At 33.2% G+C, this 26,428-nt stretch overlaps 1 protein-coding gene and 1 pseudogene across 1 annotated transcript; one reads left to right on the top strand and one right to left on the bottom strand.

The window, feature by feature from the left end:
• Window positions 1-358: 358 nt before the first annotated feature.
• LOC142618247 (wax ester synthase/diacylglycerol acyltransferase 11-like) lies at window positions 359-5,593 on the top strand. Its single transcript, XM_075791151.1, has 7 exons — window positions 359-544; window positions 2,631-3,203; window positions 3,503-3,569; window positions 4,145-4,254; window positions 4,490-4,699; window positions 4,915-5,052; window positions 5,268-5,593. The coding sequence occupies exons 1-7, from the start codon at window positions 359-361 to the stop codon at window positions 5,445-5,447; spliced, it is 1,464 nt and encodes a 487-aa protein (XP_075647266.1). The 3' UTR covers window positions 5,448-5,593.
• Window positions 5,594-23,427: 17,834 nt separating this feature from the next.
• Window positions 23,428-25,060, bottom strand: LOC142619195 (uncharacterized; annotated as a pseudogene).
• Window positions 25,061-26,428: the final 1,368 nt, after the last annotated feature.

Below are 26,428 nucleotides of genomic sequence, written 5' to 3'. Positions count from 1 at the left end.
ATGAATCATGTAAAATTCAACGTTGTGGGCACCAAAAAGGTGTACAATAGAAAGAAGCTTCCATTTCCTAAACTCTTTCCTTAATTATTGGACCAAACCAAATGGGAAATGGCATTTATTACGTAAGCCAAAAGAAAACGAATATGAGGCCAAATTGAAGCCACGTCGTTAAACTTAGAGCTCGTGAGAGAAGCCAAAAAGGAAAAAATACACAAATTGTGATAAAATTACAGTGGCTGCCATTCCATTCGACTTCTATAAATGCAAACCATGCGCAAGGAATCTTGAACCATCGGAGTGAAGCAACATAAATAATATTGTGGTAAGGATAACCAGCAAGAGAGTAAGAGAAACAAAGATGACTAACAGTGGGGCTATGATCGGTGAGGAGGCTCTAAGTCCCGCAGCTCAGTTGTTTCATTCACCAAGTCTGAACTGTTATATTGTTACAATGATAGGGTTCAAGACAAAGATCAATCCTAACTTCGTCAAAGCTGGTTTGGAGCAAACTTTGCTTAAGCATCCTCTGTTCTCTAGCAAGATAGTAAGAAAATTTTCTTTCCACAAATTAAGAAAAAAACCATTGTTTGGTTCCCTACTCCTTTATTCCATTTCAATTATGTTCAGTTCAAAATGTCTCATACTAGTCAGTAAACCAGTACAATATCATCCTTTATTTCATTTCACTTAAAATTCAAGTTTTTTTTTTTTTTTATACTTAAAATTTAAGTTTATTTTGGTCTACTTCGGTCTCTATTGCATTTCAGCCCAATATATACCTACTTGTTAGGTATATATGTCTCTTGGTACGTAATAACATTTTAATGTTGTAATGACTTTTTTTTATTTGTCAATGATGATGGAGTGATTCATCATTTTATTATTATTATTATTATTATTATTATTATTATTATCTTGCTTCATCATTTGTTTAAATATTAATCATGAAAAATGTTTATATGAACTTCTTGATTTATTGTTTGAGAAGTTATTTAAGTCAATAAATTCATATACTTATATATATATATATATATATATATATATATATATATATATATATATATATATATATATGTGTGTGTGTGTGTGTGTGTATTAATAATTTTCATTTCAATAAGTAGTTTGGAACTAGACTATTACTAAACCGAATAATTTACACATACTTCTATGTCAATAATACTATAATAACACAATTTTACACATATTTTGTCATAATTGTTTTATGTGATAGATTATGAGCAGTGGGAAAAAAATTATGTGTCCATGTGATAGTGATGGACGACCCATTACAATTTGTCACATAAGACAGTTATGACAAAGTGTACATAAAAGTGAGTATTACTAGAACTATTGATTTTATGAAAAACTAAGGAGTTAAACAAGTTTGACTGGTAGAGGTCCAAACTTGAAATTTTAAAATTTCTTTTATAGCATATGAACTTATAATTTTTTATTTATTTATAGCTTGGTCATTTTTGGGCCTACAAAATTAAGCTAATTCAATGACACCAAAAATCAAAAAACAAAAACATTGGGATGTTGAATTTGTGGCCCTCAAAGAACCGGTTAAACAAAAATAGTCTTTCATTTTTTATTATTATTTATCTTTTTATAATTTTTGTTTTCTTTATAGGCACAAGAATTATCTATCCTATACTATTACAGAGAGAATACAATTTTGTCCACTTTTAATTGGTCCTAAATATCCTCACATCCAATCACAATAAGTTTTAAAATTTTCAAATAATAGGGCTATATAAGGAAAATAATAAATTTCAAACACCTAAGATTTAGGTCCATATTAAAAATTTAAAATAGAATCCTATATTTCCCACTTTTCGCAATATATAAATATGAAAAAAAAAATTGCTTAAGACTATGTGTTTTTTTAATTAAAAGATAATTATTATATGTACTTTAAACTATTTAGATAGAGGATTAGAATAAAGAAGTGTTTATAACTTCTTAAAATTTTCTAATTTAAAAAAGAAACCCTCTAAGCATACCTATAGCTCATGTGGAAATGTAAGTATAATATATATATATATATATATATATATATATATATATATATATATATATATATATATATTATTCTTACATTTTTTTGTACATGCTCAACAACTTTTATGCACTTATTGTAATTTAGAAGATGAGAAAATTTTTATTTATGAGGGAATAAAATTTGAATCATGAATATTTCAATTAGAAACACCAAAAAAATATTAGTTGATCCAAAGTTTATGATGTTATATATATATAGAGTTACAGCTTACTTCTTTTTCTTTTATTTTTTAGAGAAACAAATTACAACTTACTTTAATATTAGAAAATTAAGAATTTATATTCTTATTCACACACACATATATATAATCATGTATATAATTTTATGAATTTTTCTTGACTGGTTTAACATTGAAGTTTCAACCCATAAGTAAAAAAAATGGTTATACCATTGGGCTCAAAATGGGTCAATTCTTGATTTCTTTTAAATATATATAAATCCAAAAGTATATCTAATGTCACATAGTTTAAAATTAATTACCTAAGAAAATATAATCTTAAATTTTATTTATCTATATATATTATTAGTAGCTTGTTGTTGTTAATTATTCAATTTATGGCGAAAGGTGGGCAGCAAGGAGGGCAGGAATATGAAATGGACTCCAACTACGGTAAAATTAGAGAACCATGTTTTTGTTCCGAATTTGGATCCAAACATAGATCATCCAGACCAGTTTGTTGAAGACTATGTTTCAAATCTGACCAAAACTCCCATGGACCTGTCCAAACCATTATGGGAAATCCACCTCCTCAACGTCAAAACCTCGGATGCAGAGGCTGTCGGAGTATTTCGAGTCCACCACTCAATTGGTGATGGTGCATCTCTCACTTCACTTCTCATTGCATCTACTTGGAAAACCTCGGACCCAGAAGCATTGCCTACTGTTCCCATAAAGAAACGAGCTGGTTCAACCAATTCCAACACTACATTTTGGTGGTTATTATCCATTTGGTTTGTTTTAAGGTTGATTTGGAACACTTGTGTGGATTTTATGTTGTTCCTGGCAACCTTTCTGTATCTGAAAGACACAGAGAGTCCCATCAAAGGTGCACCCAGGTGTGATCTGACTACAAAGAGGTTCGCTTATCGTATAGTAAGTTTGGGTGACATCAAGCTCGTGAAGAACGTGATGAATATGGTATGTTGACTAATTCTTCGACTCGAATGGGCCATAAAGGACCTCAAATTCTTCGAACTGACATTAATGATTATAGCCCATATCTGTGGTGCACATGCAATTTATGATGTACCACATAAGCCATTCTTTCCTAGGAATGTTTTTATGAGTATTCCTACTTTCCATCTGTTTTTCTTTATTTTTGGAGAAACATTCCTATTTAGTATTTAGTATTTACCATATTCAAATTTTACAAAATGGGTTAACAAGATGAATTTTTTGTTGTTGTTGTTGTTGGTCTTGTGTGGATCATTTATCAGACAATCAATGATGTTGTACTGGGAGCAACACAAGCTGGTCTTTCGCGATATCTAGACAGGAGATATGGTAGGTTTTCTATAATTTACTTTTTAATTTTTTTTGTCAATTTGGATAAAGCTTTCGTCAAGTACTTCAATGCATTGGCAAAGGATATAATGAGACATATGGTTAATTTTGATTATATATTGCATCTGTATTGCAGTGTAGTAAAGTATTGAATGTAAGTTAAACCCTATCAATTTATCTCTTGATGTTTATTAAAACCATTTTCATTTCCTAAATTTGAAAAGAATGTCGTGTCCTTCAATGCAGACTTCAAGGAAAAAAAAAAAAAACCTTCCATTGGGACACTTTGTAATTAGTTTCCAAATTATATATGTTCGGATTTTTTTAAGTAATTGCTCAATTTGTAGGAACAATTGTGTCAAACATGCTGCTACAGAAATTATCATTTGATATATTATTCCTCTCTCTCTCTCTAGAAACTTAACTATATTTGCTTGTATACTGTTGACTAAAGTCAATTGCTTTTGGGTCCTGCCCAACTACTTTATTAATTTCCGTTGACAACAAAAGAAGAAAAAACCTTTTTTTCTTAGTATAAACATTTAATAATCTCAAGAATTCGATGTTTCACTCAGCAACTGAGGATGAGAAAGATGGGGATAATAGTAATACTAATAATCTTCCAGAAAGTCTCCGCCTTAGAGCAATCGTTTTCGCAAATATAAGAGCAACTGCAGGGATTCAGGTTCATTACTTATCTCTTATTTCAAACACTGTCCATTAGATTTCTAGTTATGTATTCGATTTCTGTCAAAAAAGAATTGTGCATAAAAATTGTAGTGGAGATTATCACTTTCGAAATTTTGGGCGCTTTAAAAAATATTTCTTGCATTTTGATTTGATTCAATAGATAATGAACTTGCGTTCTCTATATATGATTTGGATAAAATGTTTCCTCTCTGAATGTATTCGTTAAATAGGATATGGCTGAAATGATGGCCAAGGGATCCAAGGACAAGTGGGGAAATGAGATCGGTTATGTAATCTTCCCTCTCACAATTGCTTTACATGGTGACCCATTGGACCATATAGGGGAAGTTAAAGCCAAGATGGAACGTAAAAAGCTCTCACTTGAAGCTCAATGCACATTACCATTTTCTTGTTGTGTACTTAAAACATTTGGAGTTAAGGTGATTAATCTCCCTACGCCTTCTCAAACAAACAATAAGAAATTTGAGGCTAAATTTTGGACTGTGGTTAGGATCTGTTATCACTTATCACTATGACAAAACTCAATTCCCAAACTTTATACATATCAAGCTCTAGTGTGATTCATACGGATTCTAATATTGTACATCATTGCTGAATTCTTGCTTGAGTAAAATTCTATTTACATTGTTGACAGGCAGCTGCTGCTCTGACACACACAGTTTTTACAAATACTACAATGGCCTTTTCAAACGTGTGTGGCCCGCTAGAAGAAATTAGCTTCTTTGGCCATTCAATAGCTTTCCTTGCTCCTAGTATTTACGGGTTCCCTCATGTAAGTAGTCCAATAACTCTAATCATTTTCAGTATTAACAAATTCAATAAGCATGTTTTGCACTACTTGACATAGAACAGGTTTTTCATGCTCACATATTTCATCCTCACCGTGATGACATAAAACATTTTACTGATTTTTTGCTCTTCATCTCTCTTTCTAGTTCCTTAACCTTTTTTTTTTTTTTTTTTTTTTTTTGGTGATTTCTTTTGCAGGCAATAACAATCCATTGCCAAAGTTATGCTGATAAGATGACCATTATTCTAGCAGCTGACCCAAATGTGGTTCCCGATCCCCACCGGCTACTTGATGATCTAGAGGAATCACTGCAACTCATCAAAGATGCTGCATTGAAAAAGGGTTCATCAAAACTGCTATCTAAAAAGGAGGATTAGTCCGGAAGGAACATGATCTGTTAAGAATGCATTTATAGTTTTTAGAGTGTTATGTAATATGTGGAACATTTCGTTTTCTGTCTTTAGTAGTGTTTTGATATTGCAGCTCTGCTTCTTGTATTAAAGTTATGGTCCTGGTGTTGTTCTAAAATTAAGATGCTTGTTGTACTAATAGTCTGGTGAATGAGTATTTTTCATTCATGAAATAAAACAGTGTGCTTGTATAGTTTCAATGATTGTAGTTTCAATAATATTTAATTCACTTATTTAGTTAACATTATTTGGTTGCCTTTTTAGTCTTATGTACCCACCATTTCATTGCACTACATATCTTTGTTTTTCTCGAAGTGATAATACACAATTCCTCCAAGGGAATGGAAATTTGCTTTTTGTGCGTCATAATATAAATTACATATCTCGTGTCTCAATCCTAGTGTAGACGCACTTAATAGGAATATGAATATTGAGATTAGTGATTAATGTTACAAGACACTAAACAAATGATATCATTCTTCCCCTACTTAGCAAAAAAAAAAGATATCATTCTTCCCATTGAAGGATTTTAACCAAAGAGTTCTGCTTTATAGTTGTTGAAATATATTCCCCCAGCAATTGGCTTGACTTTCCTTTGGGGAAAAAAATTTTCAAAAAAAAAATTTAAACAGCAATTTACCATTTTTAAAATGCCTCATCTAAGAAAGTATTTGATATTAAATAATATTATGTCAGTTATATCAAAATCCAATAAATGAGAGACACATGTACTAAAAAAAAAAATATCCTACTTACGTCCTTGAGAGTAGTGGTGGAAAGACAGAAAAGTTGATATAATCAGTTTACACGCATATTTCTATGTTGTTGAATTTTGATATAGCTCAGATTAGTACAAAATGAACCTCCTAACCTCCAGGTCCAGGCCACATCTCCACATTTTCCCATGTGTTGGTCTTTACTTGTTGCGTGCGAACTTTGTCCATGCAGCAAAAGGAAGATGGAAATAACATAAAGGTTTAGTCGAAGCTTCATTTGTGTATTGGAATTGGGCTTATCCTTGGGCTGAATTACTAGTTCCATTTTACCTTTCGACACACATAAAACTAAACAAGTTTCCTTTCAAACGGGCTGCCGAGTGGGCCTTCAATCTTGTTATTTCTTTGTGTACTGATTTCTACTGGTCTTTGTTGACAAATGGAGCTCATGGCCCATGGGCCTTGGGTCTCACTTTACTTCTTGCGACAAAAATGCCCCTAACACAAATTAAAAGCTATATCAAGAAGCCAGCCATAGTTGAGCACTTGAGCTGGACTTTGACTAAGAGATGTTCTCCATTATACAGCTTGTGCTTAAACAATTAGCGCTACATACTATGACTTGGAAGGATCATTTTTGTTTTATATATGTATATATATGGCAAATGTTAACAAGCACCACATTGGTGCTTGTTAAGGTTGTACTAGAATGAGTCTTATTTAATAAAAAAATTATATAAATAAAAGAAAAGGACATAAAACTGGCACCGCAAATTATTTTAATATTTTTTTCTCTTTATAAAATTTTCCCCATACTGAAAAATAAAAAATAAAAAGAAAAGAAGACATAGAACCTCGTCAAAAAAAAGAAGACATAAAACTGCAAATAAAATATAGACAAAAAAATATTAAAAAAAGGGTAAAAAAGTTGCTGTTTTAGGCCATAACACAACCCTATATATATTGAGTTCATATATGAAGAAGATGTGGAAAAAGTTCTATAAAGGTATCACGGAAACTTCTTTTTTTGTCCAAATCATTAAAATTTTATTTCAATAATGTATGAGGTTCAGAAACATTAATTTGTTAGGCTGAGAAAAGAAAGGCACAGAAGTTTTGTTTTGTTCTAATAAAAGTTCTTTTTTAACCTCAACCATTATATCTATCTTTTTCTTTATTCTTTTTAATTTTTAATTTTTTTGCCATATATTTTTGTGCCACAACTATGCAACAATTGTGATACGTCAAGTTATGAGTGGAAAAAAAATCTGTAGAAATTTTGTGAAAATGACGTACAATTAATAATAGCATATTACATAAAATAATTGTGATAAATCGTGTGATTCTAAAATTTACTCTAATAATAAACGAGGGTCTATTTTTATTTATTGAAAAAAAGGTAGAAAAATGAGGGTCCTTTTGAAAATAAAAGTGTCTAATGGGGCTCATTTGAAAAGTATATGTGAAATTTATTATTATTACTGTTGTATCATTGCATTGCTCTTCTCACCATCTCATGCATGATCATCTTAGAATAATCCTTACTAAATATTAATAAAAAGATAAAAAAAAATTGTTCTTCTTAATAAAATATTCTTTACCTTCAATAAACATTCTATAAAAGTTTCATAATCTTTAATTAATATAAGAATCTTATTGGTTTCTTGACTAGTCAATAAATTTACTTTTATTTTTTAACTTTTTCCTTTCACATTCTTGCATGACCTTACATTTTAGAAATTCTGTAGTTTTGATAGTATATATGTTAAACTACCAATTGTTTCAAATGATTAATTTTTTTTATTGGAAAAAGTAGATTTAATTATATGATTCCAAGTTTTAGCACTTCTCCACCTTTAGATTGAGAATAACCAGTTAATTGACCACATCCTAAATTTTATCTTTATTTGGGCAAATGTTACCTTTGGTGTTAAGGACATATTTTATGTAATTAGCTAATTTTTTGACAAAACGCATTTTACTTGTAATTGGATAGATCTAGGATGTGTTTAGTACTTTAAGAAACATGTTGTTCAAGTCTAGTATTAAGCCATGAAGATTGAACCAAGAAACAAATGAAGAGAAGTTGTTCATTAAAGCTGAACAGATAGCTCGACAGCTGCTGATAGATAGCTATCTATCGAGGTCTCGACAGCTATTGACAGATAGCTATCTATCGAGAATTACGAAATCAGAATTTTCAGATATGATTTTCGGTCCATGCTGACATGTATGTGTAGGGTTTCTTTTCTCACAACTCTAGACATATATAAAGCTTATTTTAAAGGCCGTCACATAAGAGAATACAAGGAGAACACATGCAAAAGGTAACCGATGCCTTATTCTCTCTGTAGAAAGCTACTGTGTCTTTGCGTCTTAGGGTTTTGTAACCAAGTGCTTTTTGATCTTCATTGTTGATGAAATGAAGAACTTTGCAGCCAACAATCTTCTTCAAATTAGTGTGTTAGTCACATACTAGGAGCCGTGTATCATTTTTTAGTCACGTACTGGGATCCGTGCAAAATGGTGACATTCATATATTGAAGAATTCAGAGGTTCTGAAGTGGTAGAAAGTTTCTGCTGTAAGTTCATCTACGGGGATTGTAGAGTCTAGGGACAAAGATTTTGTACTAGATCTGAAACTTCTCTTCACTATAGTGAATTTTTTTTCGGGAAGGTTTCCTCCCAGGTTTTTTTACTGTGAAACTAGTTTATTTCATTGGTTTTCCTGTGTCATCATATCTTGTATTATTTAATTTTTCATTATGCATGATATTGATGTTTGTTTGTTTAACAAGGTTTATTCATAATAAATCTAATTAACAACTAGGGTTTAAAATTTGTTAATTCTATCAACCGGGGTCTAAATTTTTCAACAAGTGGTATCAGAGTGGGTACACTCTGATTGGGTTAATTTCCTTGAGTGTGATCCTTAACCCTTGTTGTCATGGATCGTGGACAATCTCTTTTGATTCTTCCTTTATTTGATGGCACCAATTATGCGTACTGGAAAGTTCGTATGAAAGTTTTTTTGCAAGCTCTAAGTGAACAGGTATGGCAAGCTGTTGAAATTGGCTGGATTAAGCTAAAGGAAGTGCTGGTGGATTGGGATGAAACATCAATCATGGCGGCAAATTTCAACAGTAGGGCCTCGAATGCTTTGTTTTGTGGGGTGACCAATGAGGAATTTAAGAAAATATCATCTACAAAAGTTGCCAAGGAAGCATGAACCATTTTTTAGACCACCTATGAAGGTACCAAGACAGTAAAGACTGTGAATCTTTAATGACTTGCTAGTAGTTTTGAAGAAATAAGGATGGAGGAGGATGAGACCTTTGATGAGTTCTATGCTAAACTCAAGGATATTGTGAATTCTGCCTTCAACCTTAGAGAATTCATATTAGAATCCAAAATTGTTAGATAAATCCTTACGTCCTTACTTGAAAGATTCCATGCCAAGATCACTGCCATTGAAGAAGTCAAGGACATTGATTAAATTCCTTTGACTGAGCTTGTAGGGAACCTTCAAACCTATGAGATGGGATTAGACTCAATGGGAACAGGTGGAAAGAGTAAAAACTTGGCTCTTAAGGGTATAGAGGAAGAGATTGAGGACTCTGAAGATGAAGATGAAAGTGAAGATCAAGATGAAGATGATGATGAGGATGAGGATCAATTATCAAGCTTCTTCAATTTAGAAAAAATGATAAGGACAAACCTCCTAGGATATCTAAATCCTCAAGAAAGGGCAAGAATGAGAAACTCCTTATCTAGTGCCATGAGTGCAAAAGTTTTGGTCATATGAGGATAGAGTGTCTAAATTATCTTATGAAAGAAAAGACCAAGAATTCAAAAGATAAAGGGTTGGTTGCTACCTGGAGTGATACTAAGAATGACTCGTTTGATAAGTATGTGGATGAATGTGATCACTTTATAGCTTTTTTCGCTTCAACCGACAAGGTGATTGTGGAGAATGCTAGTGACAGTGAGGATTCTTCTAATGATGAAGTACCCAAGAAGTTGACCATTCAAGAAACCTATGATAAGCTATGCACTGAATTCATAGAATCTGAAAAGACTTCTCATCTTTGTAAAAAAGAGCTTAATGAGGTAAAAACTAAAAAAACTGATCTATTAGTCAAACTAGATGAGACTACAGGGTTAGTTGAGACTCTTGTTGTGGAGAACACCTCATTAGAAGAAAAGGTCAAGAATCTCGAAGTTGAGCTTAATCAAGCTAGAACTCAAATAGAGAGGATGTCTAGTGCAAAGCTTGATGAGGTATTGAGTGCTCAAAAGCTTAGTTCTGATAAGACTGGCTTAGGATATGCTGTTTCCTTCGAGCTCGCCTCTTCCACAACTTCTAGATCAAAGACTGTCATTGCGCCCTAATCTGAGAAAGGTGATAAAGGTATGAAATTCAAAACTAATTTAGTTAATTTTAAATCCTTTGTTAGACCTTATGTTTGTTACCATTGTAGTGTTTTTGGACACATTCGTCCTAATTGCTTTAAGCTGTATCCTCAAAAGCAAGTATCCAAACAGTTACAGGTTTCCTCTCAAGGACCTATACCTTTGTTTGGAGAGTTATTAAAAGTCTTGAGTTTTTTAACTCAATTTTAGAAGAATTCTAATTCTTCTATGTCCTTTGGTAGACATACTAGGAGACGTGTCTTTTCGTCTTTACGGCCAAAGACTCGTGTTGTATGAGTGAGAAAAGAGCCTAAGACTTAATTGTCTTTTCTATTTGTCCTCTACTTTAATTCTTTCTATCTATAGTAGGACTCTCTTTGCTTGATTTCTTATCTATTTTTGGAATCATACTTTCATGCATCTACATCTTTCTTTCATGCTTTCATGTTGTTTGTCTGTTTTTGTTTGGTTGTTTAGTTTTTATCTTTATTTTTTAAAAAATAAAAAAATTGAAAAATTAGAAAAATACAATAACAGTGTGTGTTTGTATACATTAGTACCTGTGTACCTTGAATGGCCAATGAAACAAAGTTTTCTAAACTTTGTATCTCTTGTAGCTTAGATGAGCATCTCTATGCACAACTAAGTAAGTGAGCTTTGTGGCTCGTGTTTCTGATGAGTAAAATTAAGTTATCTCTTGTATTTAACACTCGTATCACTCTTTTTGACGGGAAAGACTTAAAATCCTAAAAAAAAGGCATAAATAACTATCTCATCATTGTTGTTCGCTAATCATGAAATGACATCGGTATGCTTCGGCATAGCAAAAGTTCAATGTCAAAAAGCTTACCATCATTGGGTATTTCTTTTCTCTCTCTTGTATGCCCATGTATGATATACTTAATAAAAGAAAAATATGCAAAGAAAAATTAAAGCAAAAGAAACAAAATGCTTTAAAACATGATTGCAAGCGTGTATTCTAGGAGATGTGGGAGTTATAGAATGTACCTCAAATGTAATAGTCTCCATCAAGTAGTTATGATTGTGTGTCAGTTAAATTGATTTACTCATATTTCAAATCGTCATAACATAGAGACACCTATGCAATCTTGTGATGTTTTCCACACACAACACGCAATATTCTTTGCTACTTTTGATACATGTGTGGGTACAATGTGATTTGGCCATCACAAGGTTTACATGTATTAATGTATGCTCACTAAATTGTCTTAATTTGTTTTTGAAATATAAAATTGGTTTGACGTGTTTAGTGTGTGTGTTTTGGATCTATGTGCTTATCATTTTTTTTTGTTGATAGATAATTTTGAGAGCTTAATATGTTGTTTGGATCCTTATTTGTGTAGCATGTTTGATTGCATTCAAATTTGTGTTTTTCTCTACTTGAAAAACTGTTTTTAAGCAATCTCGACAGTTGTTGGACACCTCTCGATAGCTAGGCTATCTATCGAGCTCTTTAGCTTCTTGTTATCGCATTTTCGATAACTTCTCGACAGATTCTCGATCCATCGAGAAACTTTCTGTCTACTTGATTGATGCTCAATAGTTGGTCAATCCATCAAGGTTGGCTTCTGCTCGATAATTGCTCGACAACTTCTCGATCTGTCAAGATCCTCTTGCATGCATTGTTTTTTACATGTTTTGCATCTTTCTTTTATCTTGTCATCCATGACATCTTGTTTCATCACATTTATGCATTTATATGAATTCTTTGTACCTCTTTGATCATCTTTATATTTCTCGGGTGAAACTTTCTAGCTTCTTGTACCCTTTGTCAATCATGACAAAAAGGGAGAGAAATTATGGAGAATATGTGGTTTCTTTTTAAGATTCTATATGTTAGGGGGAGAAATACATGCCCTTGTAAGGGGGAGTTGTGTTTCATCTTGTTAGAAGGAGTGTTTACCTCCTTGTTCTTGTACACCAATTTTGTGACCATATTTACATACATTGTACTTATCTTTGATATATATATATATATATATATGTGTGTGTGTGTGTGTGATGATGTTGTTTTCTTCACCTACCTCTAATGTGTTATTTCTTTTCTCTCTTTATATATATGTTTCTTTATTTGTATGCAATCTTTTATTTCTGTCTCACACTAAGATGCCTTGATGAGTTTTGTTTAAAGTGTTTTAGAAAAACAGGTTGTCAAAGTCTTCCTTGCCATGAACTTTCTTCTTGCAAAATTTTTCAAGAGTTTGTGTTAGGATAGACTTTATTGTATTCAACAAGTGAGTATGAGTTGAGTGATTTATGATTTCTCCCATATGTTCATTTGTTTGTTGTAATTTTGTCATGGATTGCCAAAATGGGAGATTGTTAAAGACATATTTTATGTAATTGACTAATCTTTTGACAAAACACACTTTACTTGTAATTGGGTAGATTTAGGATGGGTTTAGTACTTCAAGAAACATGTTGTTCAAGTCTAGTATTAAAGCCATGAAGATTGGACCAAGAAACAAGTGAGGGGAAATTGTTAATTAAAGCTGAACAGATAGCTCGACAACTGCCGACAGATAACTATCTATCGAGGTTTAATTAGTCTTGACAGCTTTTAACAGATAGCTATCTATTGAGATCTCAACAAAAGTTGAAAGATAGCTATCTATCGAGACTTACGAAATTGTGAGAGACCGTGCCCCCGGCCTGTTTTTGTAGAGTGTTGGGCCAAGCCCACGTGAATGGGTGGAGTCGTGTTATTGCCTCTCAAAATGGAGATTCGACTAGTTATATTTTCCCCTTTAAATTAAGGGTTTTACAATGGAGTCGCCACTTATTTAATTATTGAAAAAATAAGAAAACCAAAATTGAAAAATTCTTCATTTTATTAATTTTCAATTGAATTTACATTGACCATAGAAAAATTACATAGCTTTGGTCCTAGATACAATCTAAGATAAAGTACATGGCTTTGTTTCCTAGTTATAATCTAAAAATTGAAAATTACATGGATAAACATTCGATCTACTAACTCTTGATCTAAGTTCGAAGGTTATGTTACAAGGTGGGAAGGTGTTAGGCACCCACCTTGCTTGGTAAAACCGGTCTTCTAGACTATGGTGGCTAACATTCATATCATATCATCTAATATGTCAATCAATTTGCATGTCGAATTTAATGTGTGTGCATGTGATGAACCCTAATTCAATTTATTAAGCATTGTATTTGGATTGAAAAATAAATTCTAGTGAATGTGTGTGTATGGTGATATCCTAGATTCAAGGATTTGAAAGAATTATGAAACAAACATGTTTTTCATATTTTTGATGTGTATTTAAGATCAAAACTAGTGTTTATGCATGAATATGTGATGAACAACCAATGACATGTGAAGAACATATAAGAACAATTAAGAACATTCAAACATATTCAAAGGAATTTAAATGATTATTATCATGATTTAATCTTAAACTCTCATCATGGCAAAAAAAAAAAAAAAAAAAATTAGGGAAAGGGATTATACCTTCATGCAAGATCCATATGGTGGATGAGGAGACTCTTGAGGGAGGTAATAAGAGTAGAGGAAAAGAAGAGTTAGGAGAGGAAAAATGAGTCTCATTCAATACCTTGAGTCTCAAGAAGACCAAGATATGACAAGACTACTCAACTTCCTAGAACTCAAGAGAGGAGAAGAGAGGGGGTTTTTGTGTCTTGGAATGAAGGAGAGTGGGAGTTTATATAGTAGTGGTGGAGAAAATATGAATGGAAGGCCATTAATGAGGGTTGACAAAGAATCATGAACCTAGACCTCATTTCAACTTGAGGGAAATCTGGAGCATTAAATTAGAGATTGGTGTGAGTGGGGAGCAAGCCAAAATTCGGTTTTTTCGTAGCTGCTGTAATAGCCTAAGAGCCAACTTCGAAAAATCATATCTGACTCAATTCTGATCGGAATTGTCTCGTTCTTGTGCTCAAATTGAAGTCCCGGATGTCTAGTTTCTGGGAAAATTAACTTCATTCACAGATTCAAAATATTCTGAGATATATCAATGAAATAGTGAGTAGAGGTCATTTGGTAGAAAATGATTTCAGCACAATTAACATCAATAGGTCCCAAATCAGTTCCCAATTAACATTAAATGGCTCCAATCAATCTCATTTCAGACTTAATTGATTCCAAATTTACTATAATTAAAAGATAATTACACCAATTATTCATTGAATAATTAATATTTAACTATCTAATTAATTAGGTGTGTGTAACCCTACCATAAAATGTAGTCCCAGTCAATCAAATTATGACACATCATTGATCTCAAATTGATTATACATATAACCAATTGAAATTGTTCATAATCACATATGGTCGGACTCAATTTGTGATAATGCATTTTAGTCATTGAAACTTGATTTGATGATAACTTTCAATCTGGTGGTCTGATTAGGGCTTATGACCAATCGATTTGATCGTTACAACATCAAGATCATTTTGGTAAAATGAGATTAAGGATCTAATAACTAGAATCAAGATGCATATTTCCAAGGAAAAATTACCCTTTTACCCTCCAGGTGAGGTTAAATGCGGGTTGCAAAATGGGGTGTCAACAGAAATCAGAATTTTCAGATATGATTTTCGGCTTATGCTGACATGTATGTGTAGGGTTTCTCACAACCCTAGACATATACAAGGAGAACACATGCAAAAGGTGACTGATGCCTTATTCTCTCTGTAGAAAGCTACTGCGTTTTTGCGTCTTAAGGTTTTGTAACCAAGTGCTTCTTGATTTTCATTGTTGATAAAGTGAAGAACTTTGCAGCCAACAATCTTTTTCAAGTTGGTGTGTTAGTCACGTACTGGGAGTCATGCATCATTTGTTAGTCACATACTAGGATCCGTGCAAAAGAGTGTCATTCATATATTGAAGAGTTAAGAGGTTCTGAAGCAGTAGAAGGTTTCTGCTGTAAGTTCATCTACGGAGATTGTAGAGTTTAGGGACAAAAATTTTGTACTAGATCCGAAATATCTCTTTACTATAGTGAATTGCTTTTCAAAAAGGTTTTCCTCAGGTTTTTTACTGTGAAACTAGTTTGTTTCATTAGTTTACCTGGGTCATCATATCTTGTCTTATTTAATTTTTCGTTGTGCATGATATTAACATGATATTGATGTTTGTTTTTTTAACAAGATTTATTCATAATAAATCTAATTAACAATTAGGGTTTAAAATTTATTAATTCTATCAACTGGGGTCTAAATTTCCCAACATTATTTTAAGTACAAGTTATGATTTATGGACTTTTTTTAAAAGTAAAGTCAACAGTCAAGGTCTCCTCTCATTATTTTTAGCTGTCATACATTCTACTTTTATAATTTACCATTTATATTAAATTGAGTGGTTGTAGTTGAAGTTGAAAGTTGGAGACCTACAAAGAGAATGGTGTTGGTGACAATGTGACATGGTTATTTGATTTATAAGTTAACCATACAAAATTTTGGTTTGGATTTACCCAAAAAAATAAATTTGGTTTGGTGTAAAAGAAAAAAAAAATCGATTATGGTCTAATAAATTTGGATTTACAAAATCGATTATTGTCTATCTGTTATCAGTTTACTTGCCAATGTTTAATGGCTCCTAATATGTTCTAAACTTACTTTAATTTAGTATTGTTTGGTTATGGTCGTGGTATCTTAAACTCATTGAATGGCCTTATATTGGTCATTTTATTAAGTAATTTGAATAAAGTTTCTTCTTTTGTGTATGATTATCTTGTCTATCTGGTATATTGTTCTTTATTATTTGGTTTTTGCTGGTTTAGACTTTAGAGCAAATAGTTGATGGTAGCCTTTGCATTTGGAAATATATAGAGGCCCCTAGAATTTCATCTTGGTTTGTCATGTGTGATTAGCTCGTTGCTTGTGTAGAGCACTGAACTCTCAACATCTCTACCATGCTGCTTCAATTTACGAATAAGAAATATAACTTTGTCTACATAGATGTTTGGATAAGATCATTTGGTTGATTATTTGGATGGGAATACATTGTTATATAATGTAACGATATATACAAATGCATAAATCAAAGGTATTACAATCAAGTTTTGTGAGCACTCAGTTCTGCTTACCAACAATACAACAACAAATGGTATTACATTATTGAAGTTTGTGAACCATCACTTATGGTCCCCACAAAAAAATTTCCATAATGTTAATGGTATTTTCAACCACACTAAAAATTTATATTGTGACAAAAATAGTAGTCACCATAATCAGTTATGGTCCACACATATCGATGCTGTGATACTATCACGAACCTCTTTCATCTCAGTTTCGTCCAAGATTGAGATCATATGTGCCACGGGATCGTAATGACCACTCGCACTACGTCCAGATGTGCCCCTGTAGATCTGAAACGTTCAACGTCATTGTTTATCTCATGTGCTCTAATGAAATTGTGAAGAACCATTGTAGCAACAATGATGTATGATTGAATGCGTATATGAAATTGTGGCATATTTCTCAAAATTTTCCACTTATTCTTCCAAAACTCCAAAAGTTCATTTTTTGACCGAATGGAGTGATGAATGGAGATAATTGAATCTCTTCTCTGGACGATGCAGCACTTCATGAGGCCGAACTTCAAGGATGTGGTACCTCTCCCCCTTATATGGTGCAAGAAACCCTTTCTTCATAGGGTACCCTGAATCAACTAGATAATACTTTCCTGCAAATGAACATGTTTAATACATTAGCATTTTCACTACATTAATACATACTTTAATACTGTAATTAAACTACATATTTACAAACCAGCTAGAGCTTTTGGGAAGTTGTAACTCTCATTGTTGAGGAAGCTAAAAAAAATCCTCGTGTCATGTGCTGACCCTTCCCATCCAACATATGCGAATGTGAACTTCATGTCAAAGTCACATGCGCACATGCAATTTGTTGTGGTGATCCCTTTCTTGCCATAGTACGGGTGTTGCTCATCAACTGGTATGACCACGGAGACGTGGACCCCATCAATCGCACTAATGCAACCCTAACCATTGCCACAAAAAGGAATCCATGTGAAATGAAATACGTGGTATGACCATAAAGATAATTTGAATAAAATAAAGTCAAGATACCAAATTCACAAAGTACCTTGAAATGTGGCCAATATTGACTTGAATGCTGAATATGTTCTGGCATGTCTCGAAATGTACGATCAACATGCTTGATAATGTCTGCTGCCATAACGGTGGCTAACAATGTAACTACTGTGACCATGTGTCGATGCACTGTCTCACCCGAGTGCTAAAATCTATCCTGCACTAATCTATTTCCCTCAGCATGACCAAGTACCACCAATGTCATTGCTAGAGACTCTTCCAAGAAAACTCTTCTGGTACCGTTATATCCATATTGGCGTAATGTATTACACAATTGTCGAAACACATGGCTTGACATTCTAAAATGTCTTTGACATTTCTTAGGATTTCTAGTTAATGTATACTATACCCATTCATACCCTATTTGTATATTCGTATGCAACGGTACTTTGGTCATATAGGTCTCCACGTAAACTTCACATGCACACCCGGCTAGATATGCTGCGAGTACAATGTCGTTGCTCAGGTCGAAGTCATTGTCCCTGCATATTTTACTGACTTTAATTGCATGTACAAATACTAATGTGATACTATAATATGTAGGCTAAAAACAAATTGTTAAACGTTATTGAACCTTTATTACTGCTAGGGTCAAACTATGGTGGTACCAATTAATTAACAATCCTAATCGTATGCTTTCACGATTTCATCCAAGATTTCTACAAATTGTATATTCACATCTAGAGGGGAAACTATAGAAACTCACTGGTGCTGGGAATCAGATGAGTCGTTTAGCAAATCCATCGTTTTGTATACCTTGAGACTGCTTTACAGCTATTGAACAATGATCTAAAAGATATTGAGCTTAAAATTCAGAGCCTTGAAATACGGAAGATACTAATGCTACAAAACCAAGAAAATTAATAATAAAAAAATAGTATAAGCACTGGTTATAAAACAAATATAATAGACATTGCAACCAGTTGATTAGACTGCTAAACCATGAGCACAAGGTATTTCTATACTAAACAATCACCCACTTCCTAACCACCCAATTGTGACAGCCTAGAATACCTATATGGCAGAATTTTGCAGCTATTTAGCATACCATATAATGCCAAACCATGACAAATTTCTGACTTTAGAGTCTATTGAATTTGACTGGAAAACTTTGGAGTCTATTGCACGGTACATGTTGAAAACTAGTGTAAAATGCAATGTGTAATGGGAAAGATAAACATTGACAACTCCCTTTAAATTTCAAATCAAAATCAAAGTTGATGCATGAAGGAAGGTTCTTTATTAGTGCAGATAGAAGTTAGAAGAATTATTTAAATACTTTGACATATTACATAAAAACAAAATGATTCATTCATGTATGTGCAATTGTTAAAATTTTCATTTCTTTTTGAGTCAACAAACCCACAAATTCCACACCTTAATGGGTTCAACATAGAAATACCACCAGACATACAAAAAATTAAGGGTCACTTGCATTTTATTTATTTATTTAAGCTTTGTTTTAGAGACATAACCCATTTTCAATTCATAGAAGAGCTCCATTAGGACCACTTCCTCCAAACCCAGATCCAAATTACACACAAACCACCATACTACTTAAAAAAAAGAAGCCAATTTCAAATCCAAATTACATGTTGGCATGTGCATGCCTACACACACATATGTAAATATATATGCACCATAGAATTACTAAAAAAGATTCAAATAACACCCCACCCCAGAGCCCTCTTAATAGTTTTACACACACAAAATTAGGCAAAACCCAGATCCAAATTACAATCCCATGTATATACATTCAAAAAAAAAAAATTCAAAATTTAAGCAAATCCCATATCCAATTATACACACAGAGAGACAAGCATGTATGTATAGCAAACCCCAGATCCAAATTACACACACCTATGTATATATTAAAAGATACAAAATTTAGGCAAATCTCATTTCCAAATTGGGCTATATGTATAAAAAAAAAAAAAATCAAAATTTAAGCAAATCCCATATCAAAATTATGCACAAACAAACATATATGCGTTTATATACTAAAAAAGATTCAAAATTTAAGCAAATCCCATTTCCAAAGTATACTCATAATAAACTAAATCACTATTACATGTAAAATACACACAAAATCATGTATCGAACACCAAATCATTATTACATGTCAGATACACACAAAATATATGTCTTCCGCAAATGTTAAAAGTAAAGCATTTTCAAGAGCTGCTCACAAGTAAATCTGTCTGAAGATGCCGCTAGGCTCCAAAGCTAGAGCCAAATCCACCACAATTGTTTAGTTACTACTTGAATTTTATTGTTTTATCAGATAAACCACACTGTCAACGCCCAATTGCATTCCTGGCATGTGTACCCTAATACAACTTCGATTGAGTCAACATTTCAGCACGTTCTTCAGTTAGTCTCTCCCTCCAATAGTCTTTGCACGAGTAAGAGCTTTCAAGGGTCAATAATGATAATGTTTTCTTTTACAAAGAATGGAGGCTTACAATTCTTTACCTTCTTTTTAGGAGCATATACAATTATTTACCTTCTTTACCTGCTTTTGTATATACTCCAACCTGCACCAGAGCATTATAAGAAAGAGACCAAGTAAATGACTTAAATGTTAAATCTCCATTCTATTTAGATCTTACAATTTGCATAGCAAAATAAGCATTAGAGGATAATAACGACATAATATTTTTTAAATCTTTATTTTTTTTTCAAAAGTGAGAGAAATATTCAAAAGCAAATTTGTGAGTATTGGGGTAGTGGGATGTAATAAGTGGGGAACTTGGGTAGGTATTTTATGTTTCATGACCTTAGTTTCTATATAACACCCCATAAGCACAGTTGTGTGGTTTTGATAACATACTGCTCTAGTGCTTATGAGTTTCTCCCTAATGCAGTTTGTGAGTTTCACCCCATTGCAGCTAAATTCTTCCTTCATTATTATTTTTTAAAGTACCAGAAATGTTCCATGGTGGGGCAAAAATCTTCTAACATGAAACTGTGACAGCATCCTACAACTCTATGATACTTGTTTCAGCTTTGTAACCGCATTTATGTGTTATATGACATGGCATTGTTTTTGGTATGGAATCATTTTGTATCGGTGTGGGTTGAGTGTCAAATTCAGCAAATCAGAATATAATTTAAGGGCTTTGCAATTTTGAATTGCAGTGTGAACTGCAACATGATTTACTTTATACTATAGATTAAAGCATATTACATCTGATGAATGGCATCATAAGTTTACGAGAGAAGCATTTTCCTTATCTTTGTGAATTCTGATATCCTGTTGGTCATTAAAATTTGTTTTATAGCTACTTTATTAAGTTGATTTTAGCAAAAAAAAACTATCAGTGCCTTACCACTGGCCATTGAGTGTCTAATCTGTGTTTGTGTTCAATTTTGTCTCCTAAGTTTTAGAATAGAGGTCCTGTTTTTTCTGTCACCTAATTAAATCTCAGGGAAGAACCAAGACTAAGGTATAATATTCTCTCGTATAAAATAAGCAAGATGATTACATCTGGATGTCTATCTTTTCAAGTTGCTTTAATACTGTGCATATTTATTTTTATGAACATAGTGCACATAGCTGAGGCTCTTTATGGAAAGAACTGGTTATCAGGCTGAGTTGATGTTTAAGAAGTGAGGCACCAATGTCTACCAAGGTTCAAAAAATGGATAGCTTCTAATGTTCCCATTTGGTTTAAACCTTTATCCAAGAATTCTTCCTTTATATATTGTGTTCTGTCTTTCAGACTTTTGCAAATGAGGGCATTGTATTCTATTTTCTCCTCCATGGGGCAACTGACCTCCAATACCCTGTCAATTGCTAGTAAGTCTTGTTGGTGTTCCAAACTTATTATCCTAGCAAGGGAACAATTCTAACCAATTATATTAATTCTACTTGCCTCTTTTTATAAGTAAGAAATTTTATAGAAGTATAGAAATAGTACATCCAAGCAAGGTTTTGAAACCCGGACCGTTCATTGAACCGTAAAAGGGAAAGGAACAAGGTTTTTGAGGTCAGACTAGGGTCGAATCGTGATGATGTCATAATTAATTTAATAATTAATTAAAGCCTAAATATAGATATTAAATTTATAAAACTAGCAAAATTGACTAATATATCTATATATGTGAGGAAAATTTAATGATTTTCAAGCATATATTTAATAATTAAATAAGAAAGTTAATAAAATAAAATAATAACCATGAAAACATTAAAATTTATGATTAATTTTTGAAGTAAATTTGCATATCTTTTAAGGATTTTAATTATAATTTTTTTTTATTCCTTGTAAGAGATGGATAATTTAATTAAGTAGAATAAAATTGTGCTAAGTTGTTTTTATAAAAAAAAAAAAAAATTGCTAAGGAGTTGGACCGCATGGTTCTTGACCGGTTCATGTGGTCCAACCCCGGTTTTAGGGGTTCACGGAATTAACTAAAAATACGGTTCTTTATGCTTAAAAAATCGGTTTTCATCCCGGTTCTCGGTTTTCATGGTCCGACCTCCCGGTCCGGTTCGATTCTGAAAACAGTGCATCCAAGATCAAGTTTATATGTTTTTATAGAGTGGAATGTCAAATTGTAATTTAAAATATCAAATTTTCATTCCTAGAAAAAATAAATAAATACAAGACAAGACAAGAATCACATAGAAAGGGGTGTTTTTTATATCAATTAGTGCTGCCCAATTTCTTCATATACTAAATACAAACCTCTCTGCATATTGGACACTTCCACTTTGGACTTGCTGCTCTAACGCTTTCCAAGAGAAGCACAGAAGCAGATGAACAAGCACAAGACTTACATAAAAGATGATCACAACTCAAAGCATACGAATTAAAAACAGTACCCTGTGAAAGCATAATGAAATAGACATAAGAGTGCATACAACAAAATCCAAATTTTCTTTTTCTTTACAGTATACTGAAAGTAAGATCTCACCAAGCAAACAACACAAGTCAGATCAAATTCTAGCTTTATTAGATGTGGAAGCATCAATGTCATTACAGGTGGGTTTGCATTGAAATCATAGGAAAAGTTACTAGAAGCCATAGTGATCATCAATGCTAAGAGAATTTAGAGTTAATGTAGACAACAAATTAGCTAAATTGACTCCCAAGTAAACTCCACAGTCCACATTATTATCACACTCAAAATCATTCCTAAAGATATATCATAAAAAAATTAAAAAAAGAAAAATATGAGTAGACCTGTTAGGTAAAAGAAACCTACATACCTTCTATGTGGTCACTGGTCATGCAGTTGTGGGAAGGATCAAGCTTTGAGGACTTAACTATGCCAAAAAAAAAATTGTCTAAAAGGTTATTAATATTAGAACATATAAAAAAATAAAAAATAAAAAAATTATAGTGTTTTACAAGGAAGTAACGAACAAAACACAACATTATCTATTGTCAAGACCTGCCATACATTAAACAGAATCCTTAAAAAAAATAAAGAAAAAGTTTTACTAGTTTCAAAACTCACCAAAAAAAAAAAAAAAAAAATGCAACAAGCAAAGGAACAGGTAAGCATAAGAAAAAGGAAGAGGTAAGCATACTACACATGACAATTAATTGGTAACCATTGTCTTACATACACACCCATGGCAAACATTAGTTTCTACCAATAAAAACAAAAGAAAAAAAAAATAGTGCAACAGGTACAACACTGAATTTGCACTTTACTACACCAATCCTATCAAGACAATCCCCTTTCCTTCACTGAAAATGAAATTAAGGGTGCCTTTGGTACTCATTTTCTAGCCACTTCAGCTAGACGTCCTTGTCGTCGCAAAGTGCTACAAACATGTGCCTACCCTGCTCTTTTTCCATGAAGTAGAGGGTGCTAAACAGATGAAGGTAATGACCTGAGTGCACCCTGGAAAGACTTAAGACCATGTCCAGAATTGCTTTAACCTGAGTAGTTGCTGTGGAAGCAAATGGTGTGCGGGTACTTACACTTCTACTTTCAACAAAAACCTCTGAGATGCTCTTCAAAGAGTCGGACATCTCTTGCGCAACTGAATGCTTTTTTTTTTTTTTTTTTAATTTTTAATTTCTTGCAAATTGGCTTGAAAAGGTGGACACTGGTTGCCAAGCCTTTCCCCTTGGTCACTATCGGTCCTGCCCTTGACGATGATGGACCGTCAACCTCCATTGCGTCAACATTCACAAAGGGTTCACATTGGGGGTCAACAAATTCTGTGCTATCAGTGGAGTCCCTAGACCCTTCGGTGGTTTCCTTTGGGGTTTGACCACTTGTGCATAATGCATTTTTTCCCGTTGCAACCGTGCCTCCAACCAAGATGTTCATCAAGTCATGATTCGGCAAACCTTTCTTTTTGAAGGTTTTTGCATTGGGACATACCTACATGTGGAGAACTAGTAGTTAGAACACAATAATATAGTTGTAGATAGTAAAGTTTTTCAAAATCATGTAAAGTGAACTAACTGCAATCTTTCAGGTCCATCACTCATCACTGGCCTCAAGCATCTCAGTGCCAGTATCATAACCCAACCCAGTGTCATTGTCAAAAATGTCGTTAAACAGCCTCCACCCTTTTTTCAGATGATCCAATTTGTTTTTAATTTGCAATAAAGTCACCACTTTTCCCATGGCACCCAACTGCTCAATCACATTGTCAACCCCAGTTTTGGTCAGAAATCCTCCTTTCTTGTTGCCGTCTAGGACTTGAACAGCACAGAACTCACAAAAAGCTTGTAGTTCCTTAGGGTCTTTCCAGTCAGCTCTCAGATCATTACTACCACCATCCTTCGATTTCTCCTTAACCATTTTTGCTACAACATCCTTCTATACTCATTGAGGCATTTCAACAAACAGTTTGTGTGCATATCATATAATCAGTTAGGCATGCCCACATGAAAAATGCAAAGTAAACTCACATATATCCAAATACAATAGAGGTAGGAAGAGAAACAATGGTATTACACAAAGGATCAAGAAACCCACATACTAGTGTCATGGAAAACACAAAAGAACCACACACAAACGTTGAACACAAACACCACACACAAACTTTGAACACAAAAAAACCACAGATTGATGAAGTCTCATGGATCACAATATAACCACACCAACAGATCAGAGAGCATAAGAAGTTAGACACAACTTACCCGTGAATGCAGAGACCTATAGTGGCGATAACGATGTCCCAAGCGGAGAAAAGGTGAGCTCGACCAAAGGAAGAACAGAGGGGATTTTTTCAGAGAGTTCTACATAATGGGTTTTTTTTGTTTGGTGTGTGCTCTGTTTTGATGGTTTTGTGGTTGGTGGGTAGGTGCAATTCATTGAAGAGGATTCGGACGGAGCATTGAAGAGCTTTGAAGACATTCTGCCATGGTAGTTGAGAGAAAAGAAGAAAGCTGAAGAAGAGAATGAAAAGATCCGTTGAAGCTTCTGCGCACCGTTTTGATCAGCTGGAAGCTATGCTTGTGCAGTGAACAGGAGAACGCACCATTTTCATCACAAATGGTTGAGCGCTACACGGACACCCCATGAATAGTACACGCACGCCTTGGATTAATGAAACGGTGCGTCTCAGACGCGTTTCAGCTCTTTCACAATTTTCCTGATTTTGCTAGCTAATATGTCCATAAACAGTAACTCAACACGCGTTTTTGTTCAATGAAACGGTGCGTTGAGCTTGCGTTTCAGCTCCTTGATTTCTTGCATTTCCTTCGCGTTTTTATGTCTACTGTACAGTGTGGGTCCTAGCAAATTATAAATGCAGATGCACAGACGCAGTGGAAAACACGGATCCAAACGGTCACTTAGGCCCCGTTTGGTTAGGGTGAAAACAAGGAGGATGGAAAAGAAAGAGAGGAAAATAGGGTGGAAAATTGAATTTTCCCTTATTTGGTTCAAGAGAGAAAATAAGAGGAAAAGAAAATGGTGTGGAAAATTTTCCTTCTAGGCCCACAAAATTTTGTCCTCCCAATTTAGGAGGAAAACTAAGGAGAAAAGATGATGTGGGTAGTAAATTACACAAATACCCTTATTTTTACACACAGTTCGTCTCCACTTTCTCCTCTTTCTTTCTTTCTTTTCTTTTGACTTTTCCTTTCTCTGGTAATGCTAGCTTTTTGTTTTTGTTTTTTTTTTCTTTGGTTTTTTTAGGACGTGGTGGGTTCTTCTTCTTTTCCTTCTTTTTTATTTTAATTTTTTTTTAAGAAAACGCTTTTGGATGATTTCTGATGCTATTTTTTGAAATGTTAACTTTCATCTATACACAATATTAAAAAAAAGTATAATGTATTACTTTTTGTTTTATTTAAGAGGGACATGATGGTAAATTTATACAAACTTTATTTTCAACCAAACCAAAAAATTTTCCATCCCTCCACTTTTCCACCTTCTCAACCAAACACAAATGAGGAAAACTAAAAACTTTTCTATCCTCCCACTTTTCCATCCTCTCTCTATTTTCTATCCTCTTACTTTTCCATTCTCTCAACTAAACAGACCCTTAAGGTCTTTCTTGCTATATTTCCCAAGTAGATATATATCTTCGTCTCAACTTATTATTTCCCTTGAGCTTGTACTTTGTAGATTCTTACTTTATGTGCATTCTAGTTACTAAAACTCTAAGATTAGTATATATTGTACCATTTTTGCAGTTCTTTTGGTTAGAGCCTCCAAACAAGTAACTATGTCTGGGAAAGTTGCTTTGCAATTTTTATTTCAATCTTCGGCTTGCTG

The sequence above is a fragment of the Castanea sativa genome, chromosome 12 (assembly GCF_040712315.1).
Source record: "Castanea sativa cultivar Marrone di Chiusa Pesio chromosome 12, ASM4071231v1".
NCBI classification, from domain to species: Eukaryota; Viridiplantae; Streptophyta; class Magnoliopsida; order Fagales; family Fagaceae; genus Castanea; species Castanea sativa.
The sequence above is the reverse complement of the archived record's forward strand: the minus strand, read 5'-3'. Positions and strand labels throughout refer to the sequence as shown.